Source organism: Delphinus delphis, chromosome 19 (genome assembly GCF_949987515.2).
Source record: "Delphinus delphis chromosome 19, mDelDel1.2, whole genome shotgun sequence".
Classification (NCBI taxonomy): domain Eukaryota; kingdom Metazoa; phylum Chordata; class Mammalia; order Artiodactyla; family Delphinidae; genus Delphinus; species Delphinus delphis.
In genome coordinates, this window is record NC_082701.1 from 17,928,091 (window position 1) to 17,945,540 (window position 17,450).

General features: G+C 50.7%; 2 protein-coding genes across 2 annotated transcripts in view; one reads left to right on the plus strand and one right to left on the minus strand.

Moving 5' to 3' along the window:
* EFTUD2 (elongation factor Tu GTP binding domain containing 2) overlaps positions 1–15,136 on the plus strand; it is a 33,169-nt gene extending 18,033 nt beyond the window's left edge. Inside the window, exons 12-28 of the mRNA XM_059997734.1 lie at positions 2,906–2,969; positions 3,354–3,444; positions 4,904–5,039; positions 6,067–6,194; positions 7,097–7,290; positions 8,237–8,348; positions 8,759–8,899; positions 9,548–9,649; positions 10,835–10,917; positions 11,455–11,541; positions 11,756–11,882; positions 12,088–12,175; positions 12,797–12,915; positions 13,054–13,148; positions 13,608–13,761; positions 13,933–14,040; positions 14,372–15,136. Coding sequence (XP_059853717.1) covers positions 2,906–2,969; positions 3,354–3,444; positions 4,904–5,039; positions 6,067–6,194; positions 7,097–7,290; positions 8,237–8,348; positions 8,759–8,899; positions 9,548–9,649; positions 10,835–10,917; positions 11,455–11,541; positions 11,756–11,882; positions 12,088–12,175; positions 12,797–12,915; positions 13,054–13,148; positions 13,608–13,761; positions 13,933–14,040; positions 14,372–14,467 — 1,925 coding nt within the window. The 3' untranslated portion in view covers positions 14,468–15,136. The remainder of the gene's footprint in view (positions 1–2,905; positions 2,970–3,353; positions 3,445–4,903; positions 5,040–6,066; positions 6,195–7,096; positions 7,291–8,236; positions 8,349–8,758; positions 8,900–9,547; positions 9,650–10,834; positions 10,918–11,454; positions 11,542–11,755; positions 11,883–12,087; positions 12,176–12,796; positions 12,916–13,053; positions 13,149–13,607; positions 13,762–13,932; positions 14,041–14,371) is intronic.
* HIGD1B (HIG1 hypoxia inducible domain family member 1B) lies at positions 14,909–17,189 on the minus strand. The gene is made up of 4 exons (XM_059997735.1): positions 16,840–17,189; positions 16,079–16,213; positions 15,326–15,436; positions 14,909–15,012 (listed from the first exon to the last, which is right to left on the minus strand). Exons 1-4 carry the CDS (start codon positions 16,937–16,939, stop codon positions 14,909–14,911), a joined length of 450 nt encoding a protein of 149 aa, XP_059853718.1. The 5' UTR covers positions 16,940–17,189.
* Positions 17,190–17,450: the final 261 nt, after the last annotated feature.

Genomic DNA, 17,450 nt, shown 5'->3' on the forward strand with positions numbered 1-17,450 from the left:
ACCTCTGTACCTCCCCAGTTCCCTCAGATCTAGTAGGAACCATGTCCTGGGTGTCAGTCTGCAGCCTGTGTGTCTGTACTTCCTCACAGAGGTCTTTGTCACCCCCATTTTTGGAGCTAAGGAGACAGGCTCAGTGAGAGGCCTCACAGCTAGTCAGCACTGGCGCTGGGGCACCAGTGTTCTCTCCAGTCACTGGTCCTGCCTACTCTAAAACGTGGAAACGTTTGCTCTGGTGAATATAATGGACCAATTGAAACTTGGTGTTTTTTAAAATACATACGTATTTACTGCATCCTTATTTAGAAAAGTGGAAAATACAGTAAAATGTGAAGGAAACAAAATTCACCCATAACCTCATTACCATAACCACTGCAAATATTCTGAGATAGTTCCTTCTTTCTCAGTTCAGTGTTTTACATAAAAGAGATCATAATATATATATACATATAGTATAATAGCATAAGGTAAATATTCACTTAGCATTAGATCACAATAATTTGCCTATTAAAATTTATTGATAAAAATGATTTTATGGGGCTTCCCTGGTGGCGCAGTGGTTGAGAGTCCGCCTGCCGATGCAGGGGACACGGGTTCGTGCCCCGGTCCGGGAAGATCCCGCATGCGGCGGAGCGGCTGGGCCCGTGAGCCATGGCCGCTGAGCCTGCGCGTCGGAGCCTGTGCTCCGCAACGGGAGAGGCCACAACAGTGAGAGGCCCGCGTACCGCAAAAAAAAAATGATTTTATGTAACTGCCTATTGGTCCGCTGTATAGATGTACTATAACTTATTCGCTTTCTCATCATTAGACATATATTTTGGTTGTTTCCAAATGGCTCTTTTTTTAAAAATGTATAGATGGACAGACAGTAAATGAAATTCACCTGAACAAAGTTCCAGGTTATGTTTCTGAATGTTCTTTGTATCAACATATGAAGCAAAATCCAAGATTGTTTCTATAATTATAATGTATTGACGATTCAGTTTCTGACTGAAAATGGCTCTGAGCCTCAGGAGAGGTTATTACTCACCCTTGGAACCCACTGTTAGTTTCCGAAGAAGCCAGCTGTGAGCCCCAGCATCATTATGAAAAGCCACGTATGGACTTTTAGAAAGTCAGCACTGGAAGGAATCAGAGATCACTGAGCCATTCCCCATCGTTTTACATGTGGGAAAGCTGTGCCCAGGGACACAGAACTTACTGATGGGGTTGGGACTAGAATCCACTTTGGTGCTTTTTTTATCACATCATCCTGCCAAAACTGATACCATGTCTTCTTACTAGGAACACAAGGCATGATGAATAATCTCTGACTCCTGGGAACTTCATCCAGTGGGCAGACAGAATCCCACAGTGATGAATGACAGTGTAAGGTGGTGTAGGCTTAGTGCCTGGTGGCTGCCGTAGGCAGGTAGAGCTCCAAAGGCCCAGGGGAGGCTGCGTGAAGGAGATGGGGCCTTGACGGTGGAGTGGGGAGCCAGGATGTCCAGACTCGCTGGGCTGGGAGGGGAGGCATGGAGGCAGGTGGTGTTGGCCCACGGGCGGCTGTTCAGGAATAGTGGACTGTTCCAGCAAGGAGAAGAGTTCAAGTAAAACTACTGGGAGGCTGGGTTGGGGCCACAGTGGGGAGGGTTGGAATGCGAGGTTAAGGAATTTAGACTTTATCCTGTAGGCAGTTAGGAACTAGTAAAGATTGGGGTGGGGTGATATGTGCAAAGCTGATGGAAGATAGGCCAGAGAGGAAAGGATGAGGGAAGGGACACTTATTTAGACATTTTCGCCAATATGCAGATACAGGATTGTGATTATTGGCCGGATGTTATCTTTGAGGTTGAAAGGGGGCAGGGGGATTGGAGAGGTGTTCACTCATTCTTTGAGTAAGCATGTATTAAACGTCTGTTACGCACTAGGCCTGGTTCTTGTGAGTGCTCGGGCAGCTCACTCCAGTGATCATAATACAGTGTACGTTAAGTGCAGTAATAGAGGTGTGGAAAAGAAACAGCGGTTCACGGAGGAGAGAGGATGAAAGTAACTAATGTGGGAAAGAAGGGAAACGTGGTCATTAACCAAGTGGGCAACAAAGATTTTGAGCTTGGTTGTAGTGCCGATGATGGCCTCACTGAAAGGTAGCGAAAAGTCTGAGAGAATGTGGCTTTAGGGAAAAGGTGATGAATTTCCTCTGTGGCTTCTCGAGAAAGAGATTGCAGTGTGACATCTGGGTTAGAAACATCCATGAGACAGCTGGTGATATCAGGGATCTAACTGAACGTTAGAGGAGCTCTGGACTCAGAAGATCTTGAATTTTAAAAGCCACAATTGCTTACTTCAGTCTGATGAGGATCAGCAGTTGCAGTCAAGCTAAAAATATCAATTGGTAAAAGATGACACCATGGTTAGCTTTGGTGTTTTCTCTCCAGAGGGCTGGGTGTGTGCCTTCTAGAGGTTGAGGGCTAGTCGGAGCCTCAGCGTGGTGCTGCAGCTGGGAGGTTGCCCACACTGGCAGCGGAGTAGAGCTTCTGTGGGTCAGGAAGGAATGAAGGAACTACTAAGATCCACTGCAGGAAGGGGCGGTAACAGGTGCACACAGAGGATAGCATGTAGGCAGTTGAGCCTGTTGCATCAAAGGAAAGGATATAAACTGTATCCTTGTCCATAGCTCAGGCACAGGCTTGCCGGAGATGGAGCTACCTGAGTGCTCATTTTGGCTCCCGCATCGCCTTGTTGACTTTGGACCAGTCGTGTCCCTTGTGCCTCAGTATCCTTGTCTGCCTGCCTGGGTTGAAACAAATGTCTGGACCTTGGAGGGGAAGGTGCAAGAATTCCTCAGCTAGAAACCACTTGCGGCACATGAAACAATTTTAAACAGTACTTTGCTGGGTAGACTATAATTCTATGGCTTCTCTTATAGGTGACATTAACTACCAGGAATTTGCTAAAAGACTCTGGGGTGACATCTACTTCAACCCCAAGACGTAAGTAGAGTGCAGGAAGTGACTCTCTAGAGGCGTGATCCATTTTCCCAGTAAGTGCAGACAGACAAAGAGTTCCTAAGATTAAAACCTACTTTTTTATTAGACGTGAACTACCATCTTTTCTCCTCTAAGTGAGCTGACTTCATGAGCTCTAACACGGTGAGAGGCCATTTCCCTTGAAGTCTCCACAGCTCAGCCCAGGCATTCATGAGCGTCATAACCTATGCCCTCTCAGGAGTCTCTGTTTGGAGATTGTATGATCTCACACATTCCTTCCCCTCAAGGCTTGGCCTTGCCCAGATTCAGAAGTTAGGAAATACACCCTTGGGGTTGGTGACACTGCCTTCTCCCTCCTGGGTCTCCCATAACTCTTGATCTCTTCAGGCGAAAGTTCACCAAAAAGGCCCCAACCAGCAGCTCCCAGAGGAGCTTCGTGGAGTTTATCTTGGAGCCCCTCTATAAGATCCTCGCTCAGGTGAGTGTGTCAGGCCCCTGGCTCAGGTCTGCCCTTCTAAGCGCAAGGTGGAAGAGCTGGTGAGCTTGGTCTTCGCCCTGCCCCTGAACCTGATCAGTTTTGTGTTAACTCAGTATGAGGGAGGTTGGTCACCAATCTTCTGGATCTAGAACACTACAGTCCTCTAAGTGCTGTTGAGATCAGAGTAAAGGGGGAAGATAGAAAAGAAAAGGCACAGCCTGGAGAAATGTACAAAGATTTTGACTATTCGAAAGAATGTGACACTTGAGAAATTATAGTTTCAGTTATGGGGATTTAACTTAGATATAATTGTTTCACGTGAACGTCCTCTAGTTTTTACTTTTATACACATATAAAAATATATTTTAAAAAAAAATATATATATATATGTTATAGTGTTATTTATACCAGCAAGAAAAGGGGAAAAAACTGGAAATACTTGTTTATCGGTGAGAATCTGATTAAATGAATTACGGTACACCCCATAAAATGAAGTATTTTGTAGCCATTAAATGAATGGCTGTATGAGCTTGATTCTAATGACTATTCTGGGCACGTATGTATGTGATGTTTGTCAGATTGAAAAGGGTGCATCAGACAGTGGTAATGATGTAGTTAAACATGTGGGATGCTCCAAGCAACTATACGCCAATGAAAATAAATAAACAAACATGTGGGATGCTCCAAAGAAAAGAATATAACATTGCATTTGTATGAATTTGTGCTACCTAAAAGGGTAATAATGTTATACAGGAATTTTCATACATACCTTTCTTCCAAGACAGTTATACTTTATGAATGTTATGTGTTTATGCAAGTGTTTAATAAGCACTGTGCACAGTGAACACACACACATACACAAAATGTGTGTGGCCATTCCACTGACAAAATAGTAAAACATAGCAACAAGACAAAGTACCACGATTAAAATTTATTAGTGCTGGAAAATACTTCGTATCTTGTGTGAGACCAGAATGGATTAAAGAAGAAATTTATAGAGTCCGTCTCCGTAGAGTCCTTGAGTCTGCTGAGGACGGTTTAGCTTGGCCCCATCCTGACAGCGGATGGACTGCTAGGTGACCTTTTTTGGTTCCTTCCAGTGCAGTGATCCTCTAAATCTGAGAAATCTCTAAATAGGGAAGGAAGGGTAAGGGATTTCCTGAGTGAGGTGAGATACTGCTTTTTGGACACCAGGGGGCAGCACTGACAGTCCGTTTGAGAGGGCTAGGTTTATTGGCTGGTGTGGGCATTTAACTGAGCTTGCTACACCCACTGTTGGTTTGAAGTGTAAGTACCAAAGATTTCCCTGAAACCAAATTGATATCCTTGCCAAGAGCTCTCCCTGTAGAAGAGAACCCAGTGCAGTGACCCTTCCTCCTGCCCTTTGGCCCCCCTTGTCCTCTGTACCACCACACTGGGGCTATCATTCAAGCTAACATGGTGTCTGTTTCTGTCACAGGTCGTGGGTGATGTGGACACCAGCCTCCCGAGGACCCTGGATGAGCTTGGCATCCACCTGACCAAGGAGGAGCTGAAGCTGAACATCCGCCCCCTGCTCAGGCTGGTCTGCAAAAAATTCTTTGGCGAGTTCACAGGTAAGGAGCTCGTCGTCATCACCATTTCCTCCACATGTATCATGGGGACCTTTTCCTTACCCCACAGTGGTGTTTGGAGATCTGAGCCTCTGTTAAGTAAACTGCAGGTCAGGATGCAGGGCACCTGGGTTTCTTCCTAGCTGCTTTGCTTAGAGGATGGTACCAAGAATTCTATCTTGGGAAAACAAAAGCAATTAGATTTCCCTACCAGGAGGAACATGCAAGTAAAGGGGATGGGGAAACAGATTCTGAGGTTCTGGTATTTTTGCCAGAGGGCAGTCAGGAAGGTGGACTCGTGGGTGTGGTAAAATAGTGGGAAAAGCCCCAGGCTGGGACTTGGGAGATGGGTTATAGACTCCAATCTCTCTTTCCCCCAAGCTTCTCTTTCTCGTATTTTAGTCACGCAGAAGGCAGGTGCTGTAGTAAAACAAGCCCCAGACTGGTTGGGAAAAGACCTGAGTCTTAATCCTACTCTGGCCCTGTCCCATGGGGTGATCCCGGGCCAGCCACTCAATCCTTTTGTCACTCTAATTTCTCATCTGTAAAATAAGGGAGGTGGGAAAGGTGATGGCTAAGGGCCCTCTCAGCAACCTCTTGATTCCGAGTCTGGTAGGAATTAGGTATCTGAATCCCTAAAGCGCGTAATTTTAATGGTTCATTCTGGGCTGGTCATCATTCTGACATAGGAGACCCCAACTAAAAGCAGACATGCTAGGCACCCCAAGGTGCCAATGCAGGTTCTCTCTTGTGTGGCTTATTGGCTGAAGTTTTTGTCACCTGAGTTCCAAGGAACTCCTTAGACCTGCTTCTTGCTCTTCCCTGGCATCAGTGTGATTCCAAATCTCTTAGCAGCATATGCCCAGGAAACAGGGTATCACTTCTGCCTACAATCATAGGACCATAGCTTTTAGAGCTGAAAAGCAGTCCCTTCACTGTTAGTTTTCTGACCATCATGAGTGGATCAGAACTCCCCACTTCCTTCCCCCATGAGAGTGTATAGTAATGGCTTTCTCTTCTCCCTCCACAGGCTTTGTGGACATGTGTGTGCAGCATATCCCCTCTCCAAAGGTGGGCGCCAAGCCCAAGATCGAGCACACCTACACCGGAGGTGTGGATTCCGACCTCGGGGAGGCCATGAGCGACTGTGACCCTGATGTAAGGGAACGTGGCCCCCCGGTTCTCTGATTTCTGTCCCCTACTGTATGGGGAATACTCTTTTCCAGTCACAGGAGTAATGCCCTCTTTTCCATCCTTACATGGCCTTCCCAATGGGCGTAGTCAGAATGACCTGAATTCAAAGCCCGATGTTACCACTAATGCTGGTGTGATCTTGAGAACACTGTTTAGGCTTTCTGAGTCTAAGGGTCTTGGTCTATAAAGAGATGATAATAATTTGTATGTGGTAGTTATGAGAAGTAAGTAAGATTAAGCAAGTGTCACGGTTGTGTTTAGCGTGGTGCCTGACAGGTAGTAAAGATTCAACGAATGATAACTGATCTTGTCAGTCCTGGCTTTTAATTTTTGATTGATTGATTGCCGCACAGCACACGGGATCTTAGTTCCCTGACCAGGGATCGATCCCGTGCCCCGTGAAGTGGAAGTGCGGAGTCTTAACCACTGGACTGCCAGGAAAGTCCCAGTCCTGGCTTTTAAAAAAACCTTTCCTAGTCATTCCTTAGGCAATCTAGTTTCTTGGCATAAACGTTACAGCCAGTCGAGAATTGTGAGTTACTTCTTTGGAGGAAATTTGGGGCAATTTAGTCTTATAATCTTGCAAGTTAAAAGTGCCATTCTACCATCCTAAACCTGCTTCTCTTTCCCAGTGCCCTCATCCCCCCCCAAGAAAAAGGAAGATTTATTTTGCTATGCCTGTGACTTCTATTAACTAAGCAGGGGTGGGCCTTGGTTGGAATTTTCCCAGGAGATTGCCACATCTTCTTCTCGGTCTGGGCTGCCTTCTCGTGGAGCTCACGTCATTGCTAACAAGGAAGGTGGAGCCAGTGGTGCTTACGCAGAGAGTCTATGTGGTTGAGGCTGCACCCTGTCCCCACCTCCAGGGTCCCCTGATGTGCCACACTACCAAGATGTACAGCACAGACGATGGGGTTCAGTTTCATGCCTTCGGCCGGGTGCTAAGTGGCACCATCCATGCTGGGCAGCCTGTGAAGGTGCTGGGAGAGAACTACACCCTGGAGGATGAGGAGGACTCCCAGATATGCACCGTGGGCCGCCTTTGGATCTCCGTGGCCAGGTACTGCCAACCAGGGCCCCTAGGGGCATGCCTGGGCCTCTGCACTGGAACTGCCCCGGCGAGCTGAAAGGGGTGGTCCTCCTTGGAAACACAGTAGCCGCCTATGATGGGGGTAAGATGGACACTCCTTCAGCAGATCTGTTGACTTCTGGTTCTTACTGTCCAAGGTTGCTAGGGTCACAAGGCAGCTACTGTTGAGATAATGCCAAGAGCCCTGCCTTTGCCTTTTGGATGGTTTGTATAAACTTGTAGCAGGATTTCCATGTTCACTCATCTTAATCTTGTCTTCCTCTTCTGTGTTCTTTAAATCATAACCTTTATGTTTCTCCGAAAGAAATTATTTCCCAAACTCCACTGACTATTTTTTGACTAAGATAAAGACTTTGCTGGATCCCTTGTAGCATCCCAGTCTGCAGAATTAAACTTCGCTTGCGTGTCCGGGCTGCTCGTCAGTTCCTCAGTTTGGCGTTTTAGCTAGAAAGCCGAACCGAGGCTGTCCTGTTCCTGGGGTGGCTGCTGCACCTTGCCAACAGCCCCTTTTTCCCCCAAGTTCACCCCATTCTCTAGAAGCAGGAGAAAATTGAAGAGCTAGGAGAGCTGCAGTATCTTCTGTGGTGCTTTTGGCAACTCCTTACATTCTGCCCCTTGGGCAGTGGTTTGCTTACTACCAACATCTAACTGGAATTAGCTTTGCCTGTTCTGTCCTCATGTTGTGCCTTGCACTTTTCTCCCATGGCGCGCATCGGTTTGTAACCACGCATATGTGTGGCCATATGACTGATAGTTTATCGCATCCCTCCCCTGCTAGAATGTATCTGTTTTGCTCACCCTGCTCCTGGCTCAGTGCCTGGCACAGAGCGGGTACTCAGTAAATTTTTATGGAATGAATAACTACTCTGGAATACTCTGCCCAAGTTCCATTGCTGCTTATTGGATGCTGCTCCAGGTACCACATCGAAGTGAACCGTGTTCCTGCTGGCAACTGGGTTCTGATTGAAGGTGTCGATCAACCAATTGTGAAGACCGCGACCATAACTGAACCCCGAGGCAATGAGGAGGTAGAGTTTTGGAAGAGGCAACTAGATTGGCTTAAGCTAGAGGGTGACAAGGAGCCGCAGCACACGTGAGCAACAAGCAGCAGAACATGCAGGGGATGAACCCGGAGCCACTGCTGCTTCCTGCTGCCAGGCCTCAGCATGGGCTCAGCCTTCCAGATCTGACCCTGCTGGATTCTCCTTGTACTGAATGCTAGGAGTTAGAAGGGATCCTTTTATTCTTTCTCTCCTCTTTTTGTTCTGCCAACATATGTGGGAATAAACGGCCCTTCAGGTTGCCTCCGAGCAGCGCCCTAGCTCCAGGTGGGGGGGATAGTCCGCTCCCCAGCAGGTCCTCAGCTTCTCCCTGACCTTTGCACTGTCTGTGCCTGCTCAGGGCAGGTGTCCTCACTGCTCTGCATTTTGGGTCTCAGGCTCAGATTTTCCGGCCCTTGAAGTTCAACACCACATCTGTTATCAAGATTGCTGTGGAGCCAGTCAACCCCTCTGAGCTGCCCAAGATGCTGGACGGCCTCCGCAAGGTCAACAAGAGCTATCCGTCTCTCACCACCAAGGTAGGCCCGAGGCAGCAGTCGCTGCCGAGCCCTGTGTGCCCAGGCTGAGGGGTCTTTGCTTGTGCCGCACTCTGCTTCCTGTCCATCGGGTGGCTCTGATCTGCTGCTTCCGGCAGCCTACATCAGGGACTGGTCCCTGTCTGTTAATTGTCATTTGAAGGCAGTACAAGACCCCTGTTTATGTGTATGGGCCTGTATGCACGTGTGTGTGCATCTTACACAAGCGTCTTTAGATAGGAAAGGTGATTCCTGGAAAGTACACTTTGAATTGATTTTCCAGAAAACACACAGGGAAAAGTGAGTCACTCTGAGCCTGCCAGCATAGCTTTCTGAGGAGTTGGCCAGGGCTACAGGGTCAGCTTATATCCACAGAGCAGGGTTTTCCCTAAATGGCTAAGATGTTAATTCAGTCCGTGACCTCACACCCAGTAGCACTGTGCTCGGTGGTCCGGGTGTCTTGAGGACTGACTCATAGGTCACTGCTCCCCACTGATCCTTCCTGAAGAGGCTGGAACCAACACTGACCAGTGGCTTTTCTGATAGTGGGCTTGGGCACCTCCTTCTGGGTTCTAGCCTTGATGCTGTCTCTGTCTGTGTTGCTGCCACAAGAGAGTCCAGGCTGTGACCACCAGGGTCCTTGTGTTTCAGGTGGAAGAATCTGGTGAGCACGTGATCCTGGGTACTGGGGAGCTCTACCTGGACTGTGTGATGCACGATTTGCGGAAGATGTACTCGGAGATAGACATCAAGGTAAAGCAGCCGCTCCTTTCTTTGGCGCCTGCTTGGCCAGGAGCTTGGCTCACAGCTCCAGGCTGATTTTACAAGCAGCCAAACCCTTGAGTCCCCAGGAAGGCCCAAGGGGAGAAGGGTGGTCCAGAGGAGGAGATCTGCGTGGGAAAAGCATGACCTGTTGCTCCCTGTGTGGGAAGGATTGGAAATCCGGTTTGCCTCCTTCGGTGGGGATTATTCTCAGTATCAAACGTTCAGAGTCAAGCCTCCCAAGCCAAAGTTATTCTTGATCTTTTGTGAAGAAAACGGTTGCACAGCTAAGCCATCTGTGGGGATTAGGGCTCAGAGTGGATGGTTTCGAGGAGAGCGTGGGGACTGGCTCTTCTGGACTTGTGGTGAGGTCTCAATGTAGCCCCTCAGTTAAACTGCCCGTCGCACAGCCTTGGTCTCAGTGGACAGACGCATTTTCTCCAGGGCCATGGGTGGTGGTCATGGGAGTGAGTGCCCTCAAGTGCCCCTCTTAGCCCAGGGCTGGTGCTGTAGAAGACGCTGCGTTCTTCCGGGAGGAGGCCGTGTGGGGGCTTCTGGGAGGAGCTGTGCTGCCCCGAGGTCGTGGGCTGAGGATGGAACAGGCGCTCGCCAGTCAGTCTGTCGAGGCAGAGCTCTGACAGACCCACGGTGTTCAGTGAATGCCGGTGGGACGGCTATATGGTTGTTGGAAGATACCTTGGGAGACTATAATTTAGGTCTTAAGCTGATCTCCACTTACTCTTGGCTCAGGAATATAAATTGTGCGCTACACTAAGTTTTCCAGGCTTCTTAGTTTAGGTGCAGACTTTTAGCCTCAGGCTGCTATGGTACTTGTCACTAACACTGATTAAGACAGGGGTTCTCTGGGCTTCCCTGGTGGCGTAGTGGTTGAGAGTCCGCCTGCCGATGCAGGGGACACGGGTTTGTGCCCCAGTCCAGGGGGATCCCACATGCCGCGGAGCGGCTGCGCCCGTGAGCCATGGCCGCTGAGCCTGCGCGTCCGGAGCCTGTGTTCCGCAACGGGAGAGGCCACAGCAGTGAGAGGCCCGCGTACCGCAAAAAAAAAAGACAGGGGTTCTTGCAGAGGTAGCGTCAGGGGAACCTTGGAATCCCCTCTGGCAGAAGGTTGTCCTTCCAACAGTTACACCTTGCCTAACAGTTTACTTTGTTTCTCAGGTGGCTGACCCCGTTGTCACGTTTTGTGAGACGGTCGTGGAAACATCCTCCCTCAAGTGCTTTGCTGAAACTCCCAATAAGAAGTAAGCTGGGGGCATAGTGACCCTGGGACTCACAGGGGTCGCTTTCCCCTGCCCCCAGCTCTACCCCAATCACCAATAGAGGCCCCTAAGTCTAGGGATGAGGGTGCTTAGGATACCTGAGCTTTACCCCAGCCCTCTCATTATGCCTTTGGACATGATGCTGTGGAATTCTTTGCCTTAGCTACTCCCAGTGGTTTCATAATCGCCACTTTTTCTCTCTGTATAACATGACCACCTTAAAATTTGCCCTAGCAGCAACTCTGCTGTTTCACCGTTTAATAACTAACACTGTTTAAAGCTTTTTTAAAAAATGCCCCAAATTTTACTTTTTTAAAGAGTGATAGATTCAAATGTAAGAAGATGAGCCCTTTTGCTCTACTCTGCTCCTGTGGCTTTCACTGATGTCACTGCCTTAGCTCTTTCCTGTGTCACCCTTTCTTAGGAACAACCCTTCTGACCCTGCTCAGAACCCACTTCCTTTCTGACTAGAGGGTCAACCTGCTGACCCTCCTCATTACCCATTTCCTTTCTGACCAGGAACAAGATCACCATGATTGCCGAGCCTCTTGAGAAGGGGCTCGCTGAGGACATAGAGAACGAGGTGGTCCAGATCACGTGGAACAGGTGAGAGTGTGGCTCTGATCCCAGGGCCGAACAGCTTACCTGATGAGTCTCTAGCACGACACATCCCTCCCTCTAGGAATTGATTTTGTCTCCACTGTCCTGGCACAGTGTAGGTAGGCTGAGGCGACTGTCATCCAGAAAAGCAGGATCTGTGGCCTCAGGAACAGGCAAGCACAGAGCTGTCTGACATGACCATTTTCTCCTCCTCCCCCAGGAAGAAGCTGGGAGAGTTCTTCCAGACCAAGTACGATTGGGATCTGCTGGCTGCCCGTTCCATCTGGGCTTTCGGCCCCGATGCCACCGGCCCCAACATCCTGGTGGATGATACCCTGCCCTCTGAGGTACAGAAGAACTAAGGGAAGCCCTGTGGCCTTCTCTTAGCTCTTGAGTGGAAGAAACTACAAAGTGTTCTTAGTTTTCCGGAAAGTATTTTGTATCTTCTGGTGAAGAAGAGTATTCTTTTACTGGTGTACCTACCTCCTTCTCCCTCTAAACTCTTTGGCTGTTGCCGGGGTCACTACTAAGGGGCCCTCATGTTTTGTGCAGGTGGACAAGGCTCTTCTTGGCTCGGTGAAGGACAGCATCGTTCAAGGTTTCCAGTGGGGAACCAGGGAGGGGCCCCTCTGTGATGAGTGTAAGTCCACCAGCGCCTCTGCCTTTGCCACCCCAGGCCTCTAGGGTCCTTGCATCTGGGTGTATGAGGTGGGATGGGCTCATCTTTGGGACCCAGCAGAAGAAGCAGCTTGGGGCCCACAGGGCCTTCCCACGTCCTGGGCCAGCTTCCTCCCTTCTCCTTCCCTATTCTGGTGCTACTGCTTGGTACATCTTAGAAATGGAAGTCACGTCTAGATTGACATTTGCTCCTCATTTCTGGAATGTGTTTCAGGAAGGGTATCGGGGGGATGGGATTGGAGTGGTTTATAGACCAGGACTGGACTTAGTAGGGACAAATGTGCAATTCCTAGAACTTATTCTACATCCCAAAATAATTAAATATCTGGAAAAGAAACATATAAACTTCTAGGGACACGTTATGCTGTCTGAACGTGGCCTGAAACCAACTCTGAGAACATATGCTTACCTTCACACCTCCGCATATGGTATTAGAACGCGCATCTGCAGGCTGAGTCTGTACCATATCTTTCATGGCTACAAGATAGCTGCAGTGCTGCAGGAGGCTCCCTGCTGCTCTGCCCGTGCGCCCTTGACTAGCACCAGAACCACTCAGCGGTCAGCTCCCCCTTCTCCTTTTCAGTGATTCGAAATGTCAAGTTTAAGATCCTGGATGCAGTCGTTGCCCAGGAGCCCCTGCACCGGGGCGGGGGCCAAATCATCCCCACGGCCAGAAGAGTTGTCTACTCTGCCTTCCTCATGGTGAGCGAGTAGGGCTGTCCTGCCGCAGGGCATTAAGTGGGGCCTCGAGGCTACTGTCCCCCAGCCTTCTCTTTACCCGGGTTCTTGGTCCTCAGCCTTCCCCAAGCTGAGGAACCCTTCCTTCTGGCTCTCTTGCAGGCCACCCCTCGTCTGATGGAGCCCTACTACTTCGTAGAGGTCCAGGCCCCCGCAGATTGTGTTTCTGCTGTTTATACTGTCCTGGCCAGGCGCAGGTGAGCCGCCCAGGCACGTAAGGGAGGGGGCAGCGAGCAAGCCGCCCAGCAAGAGGGAACCTCGCTGTGGAGGAGAAGGGACTGGACCCCACACTCTCTACTTCTGAAACCAAGGTTTTTAGAAGGAAGTAGGGAAGGAATGAGGCAATCCCCAGCCTTACCACAGATTATAATTTGAGATTTCTCCTTGGGCTCCCCCCTCAGAGAGCTCCTGCGGCAAGTATTCCTTGGGTGTGTCAGTGGTGGGAATGTCTACAGGTCCTTGTCTCGTCAGTGTTGCGCTGTTGCCCAGAGGTTGCTGCCCCTTTGACTTCCACAGGGAACTATGCCAAGAGCCGTTTCTGCCCTCCGTAGTGCACTTGTGGCTATTCTTTCTTTGATGGTCAACATTTGGGGGTACACTACTCTGCTTTTGGCCTCTTCAGGACTAGGGACTCAGCCTTTGTTTTTCTGTCTCAGGGGGCATGTGACTCAGGATGCACCCATCCCAGGCTCCCCTCTCTACACCATCAAAGCTTTCATCCCCGCCATCGACTCTTTTGGCTTTGAGACCGATCTGCGGACTCACACGCAGGGGCAGGCCTTTTCCTTGTCTGTCTTCCACCATTGGCAGGTAAGGAAACAACGCAGGCTGGTCCCTACCTCTGCAGGGCCATCCCCTCTGACCTGTTCCTCTCCAGGCCCCAAGAGGGATCGCCAGCATCCTAGATGAGGGCCCTGCTTCTAGGCCGGATGCTCTGGGAGGTCGGCCTGGACCATCTGATGAAACCACTCTGCCTTTCAGATTGTACCCGGTGATCCTCTGGACAAGAGCATTGTCATCCGTCCCTTGGAGCCACAGCCAGCGCCCCACCTGGCCCGAGAATTCATGATCAAAACCCGTCGTAGGAAGGTACGTGTCCCTCAGACCCACGGCCTTCCCTCCACCCACAAGGGTCTTGCCAGGAGTTGGATCTCTCTTCATTTCTTGCTTTTGGAGCCTTCTCCCAAAGACTGAAAGCATTTCACAGCACAGCGTGGAGAGTCACGATCTGTATAGGCTTCAGGCAATCAGACCCGGGGCCGCGTGCCTGGGAAGGGAGCGCCTTCCCCTGCCCTGGGACAGTACCCTAGAGGCAGGGCTCCCGAAGCAGCTCAGCCGACACTTGGCCCCCACCCGCTTCCCGCACTCAGGCACAGCTTGGTCACGCAGGGCTCATCCTTGCATTTGCCCCACTCTGCAGGGCCTGAGTGAAGACGTCAGCATCAGCAAGTTCTTCGATGATCCTATGTTGCTGGAGCTCGCCAAGCAGGATGTTGTGCTCAATTACCCCATGTGAGCGCCCGGACACCTGGCGGCTCCTACTGCCTGCACGGGGCTGCATCCTGGACTTCGGAGCTAGGACCTGGTGGGGCTCGGACTCCGTGCTGTCAGAGCGTGTCTGGGACTGCTGTGGCCGCCCTTAACAAGCCCAGAGCCTCCAAGCCTCCAACCCAGATGGAGGAGCATTTGGCTTCCTGGTTCCTCCTGTGGCCTCTGCCTGGCTCCATTCCCAGAGAACAGAGAGGAGCTTGGGCCCAGGGAACGAGAAGGGGATGGAAGTGTTGAAGCCCAAGGGGGCCCTGTCCTCAGGATTTACGTGGATTTTTATTTTATTTTATTTTTTTTGTATAACAGTTTGACCTTAGACATGGTTTATAAATGAACAGAACATTCTGGCCTCTGCCTTGCTCCGTTCTTTTCATCCCCACCGCTCCGCCCCCTTCCCTCCAGCACAGGCTCATCCTGGCACTTGGGTTCTGGATCTGTGTTGTCTCCCACGAGGCCGCACTGACTCTGCTCCCAGCTGCAGCCTTCTTCCTGCCTGGTCCCCAGGGAGGCGGCCTGTGGGGGGAGGAACGCCTGCCTCTTCGCTCAGTGTTCCCATGAGCACTGGGGCCTCGTTACTGTCCCCAGCTCCCATTCCTGGTGGATGGCACCTGAGGGGGCTTGGGAGTTGTTGGGTCTCTGGGATCAGAGGGCTGCACCTCCTCCTCTGGCCCTGAGGATTCTCCTTGCCCTGGAGCTGGTGCCAGAACTCCGATTTCCAGTCCTTGGCTCTAAGTCCTCCTACCAGCCACTACCAGTCCCTTACTCTGCTCTTGTCTACGTGAAGAAGAGACTTGATTTGCCTCAAACTCCTTTATTAGGTGCATACCAGGGGTTGATCGAAGAGGTCTGACTGCCCCAGGCCTGTAGGAGTCCCACTTCCCCCCAGCATCCTGCGCGGTGCTCTTGACGTAGTCTCTGTACATCGTGTACACAGCACCTGTGTGAGGGAGAAAGGAAAAGGCCCCCTGACATCGCACCCTCCACCCATCCTCTGGCTCTCTCAGGTGTCCCAGAGTCCTGGGGGTCCAACACTAGCTGTCCCCTTGAGAGTCCAGCTTTGCTGCTTACTTTCCGCCCTAGGTCACAACAGCTGCTACAAACACCTGGCTGCACAGCCTGGGGAAACATCCCATTGAACACTTGACAAAGTACTTTCACGTATATTAATCTGTCTGAGAAACCTCACGGCAGTACATGAGGGAGGCAAGCTGGGGTGGTTATCATCATGTCGCACATGGGGAAACTGTGAGAGAGATTTGTCCACTGTCGCACAGCTAGTAAGCAGCTGTCTGCCTTTTGATCCAGAGAGGAAAAGAAATTCAGCATAGGTTCTGCTGCATGGTTTTTCTCATTTCTAGGACAAACTCACGAAACAGACTGTGCATCTTCCCCTGGAACACAGGAAATTAAACAGGGAGCCCTGAAACTGTCTCGGTATGAGGGCCTCACCAAGGACTGGCTGTGGAGCCTGGTATAGGGAACAGGGACTGAACTCGTGGCCCCTTAACTGTCAGGACTCAGCCACATTTTGCCTAATCAGTTCTGCCCTCATTCTCCCATGACCCCACCAGCTACTTACCCAGCATGATCACACCCACAGCACAGGCCTGTGCTGCCACTCGGGTGTGAATCAGGTGTGTGGACATCTTGGTGGAACCACGAGGCTTCAGCCGGTAAATCCTGTTTGCTGCCACCACCACGCAGCCTCCTAAGCCTACGTAGGCAGAGAACGTGACCCCTTGGACCTCAGTCACCAAGTACGTCGCTCTCCTGGTGAAGCGACACCTCACTAGGCAGGCTGGGCACCTGGATAATCAGCTGCCTTCCTGCTGCTGCTTTGGGGCTGGCAGTGGGGTGAGGAGAGGCTATCATTAGAACATTGAGTTGTTTCTTCTCAAAGATATTTACAAAGTGCTTCCCTCCAATGACTCCCCTCCTCCCTGTACAAATAGCCCATCATCGTGACTCTCCCACCCCCCTTAGCTCTTCTCCAACTGCTGCCGGCCCCCACAGCTGTTCTAACCTCCCAGGGCCAGGGGGAAGGGAGCCCTGGGGGACCCCAAACTGCCCTGCCCATCCTGAGGCTGGTGTTGGTATCCCATGTGCTTGGTTGGCTGCCACCTCCAGCCATCCAGCCATCCAGACTCCTTCGTTTCATCGTCAGGATGTGTCCCTTAGTCCCTCGGCACCTTTGCTGTTGGCTCACTTCTCTTCTAGCTGTTGATTATTTGATGGGTAGGACCACTTGAGTTCTGTGCTTCATTCTTTGAAAAGACCAGGAGACATGCTCTCTGAGAGAAGGCCCCCTCTTCGCCTCCCATTCCTTCGTCTCCCACTCACCTATAGGCACCAGCAGAGACTCCCTGGTCTTCCTCAGGAACTTCTCAGACATGCTGTCCTCACCCTCAGGTGGCGCCCACCAGCCTTTGTTAGCAGACATGATCCTGCCCCCAGATGTTAGCAGCTGGGGCTCCTAGGCTTCAAACCAGTCCTAGAAGGAGGCAGGAAGAACTCCAATTCCCAGTCAACGGTGGGAGGGAAGAAGTGGACTGCTGAGACCTCTCTTACCATGCCCAACACAGACACTACTTAAAAAGATGTCCTGGGTGTCCTGTCTCAGACGGCTGGAGCCATTTCTCGGTCTCTTCCTCCCAACATCTGCCTCTTGTCCAGATCATTCCAGCTTCACTGTTTTCTCTGCCTCCCCCTCTACCATCTGTGTCCCTACGGGTGTGATCCTTGGGCCAAGAAAAGCAGCTGGAAAAATCCACAGATGAGGGTGGGAGGAACAGGCCTTTAACCTTGGGTCCCCCACTGGCCTTGAGTCTGTGATGGTTGTCCCTGATGGAGCTGCAGAGGAAGATCTGGCCCCAGGCAGCCAGAGCCATCCCAGTGTTACAGCACCGGTTACCGAATCACCAGAGCCAGAGATTGAAACGATTAGGCATGGA

Bases quoted from the DNA above. Each gene is read 5' to 3' on its own strand.
- HIGD1B (XM_059997735.1), bottom strand. From the start codon at position 16,939: ATGTCTGCTAACAAAGGCTGGTGGGCGCCACCTGAGGGTGAGGACAGC. The intron at 16,214-16,839 runs GTGAGTGGGAGA...CTGCCTACGTAG, and splicing joins GTCTCTGCTGGTGCCTATAG to GCTTAGGAGGCTGCGTGGTG. The intron at 15,013-15,325 runs GTATGCACCTAA...CTCCCCCCACAG, and splicing joins ACCTCTTCGATCAACCCCTG to GCCGCCTCCCTGGGGACCAG.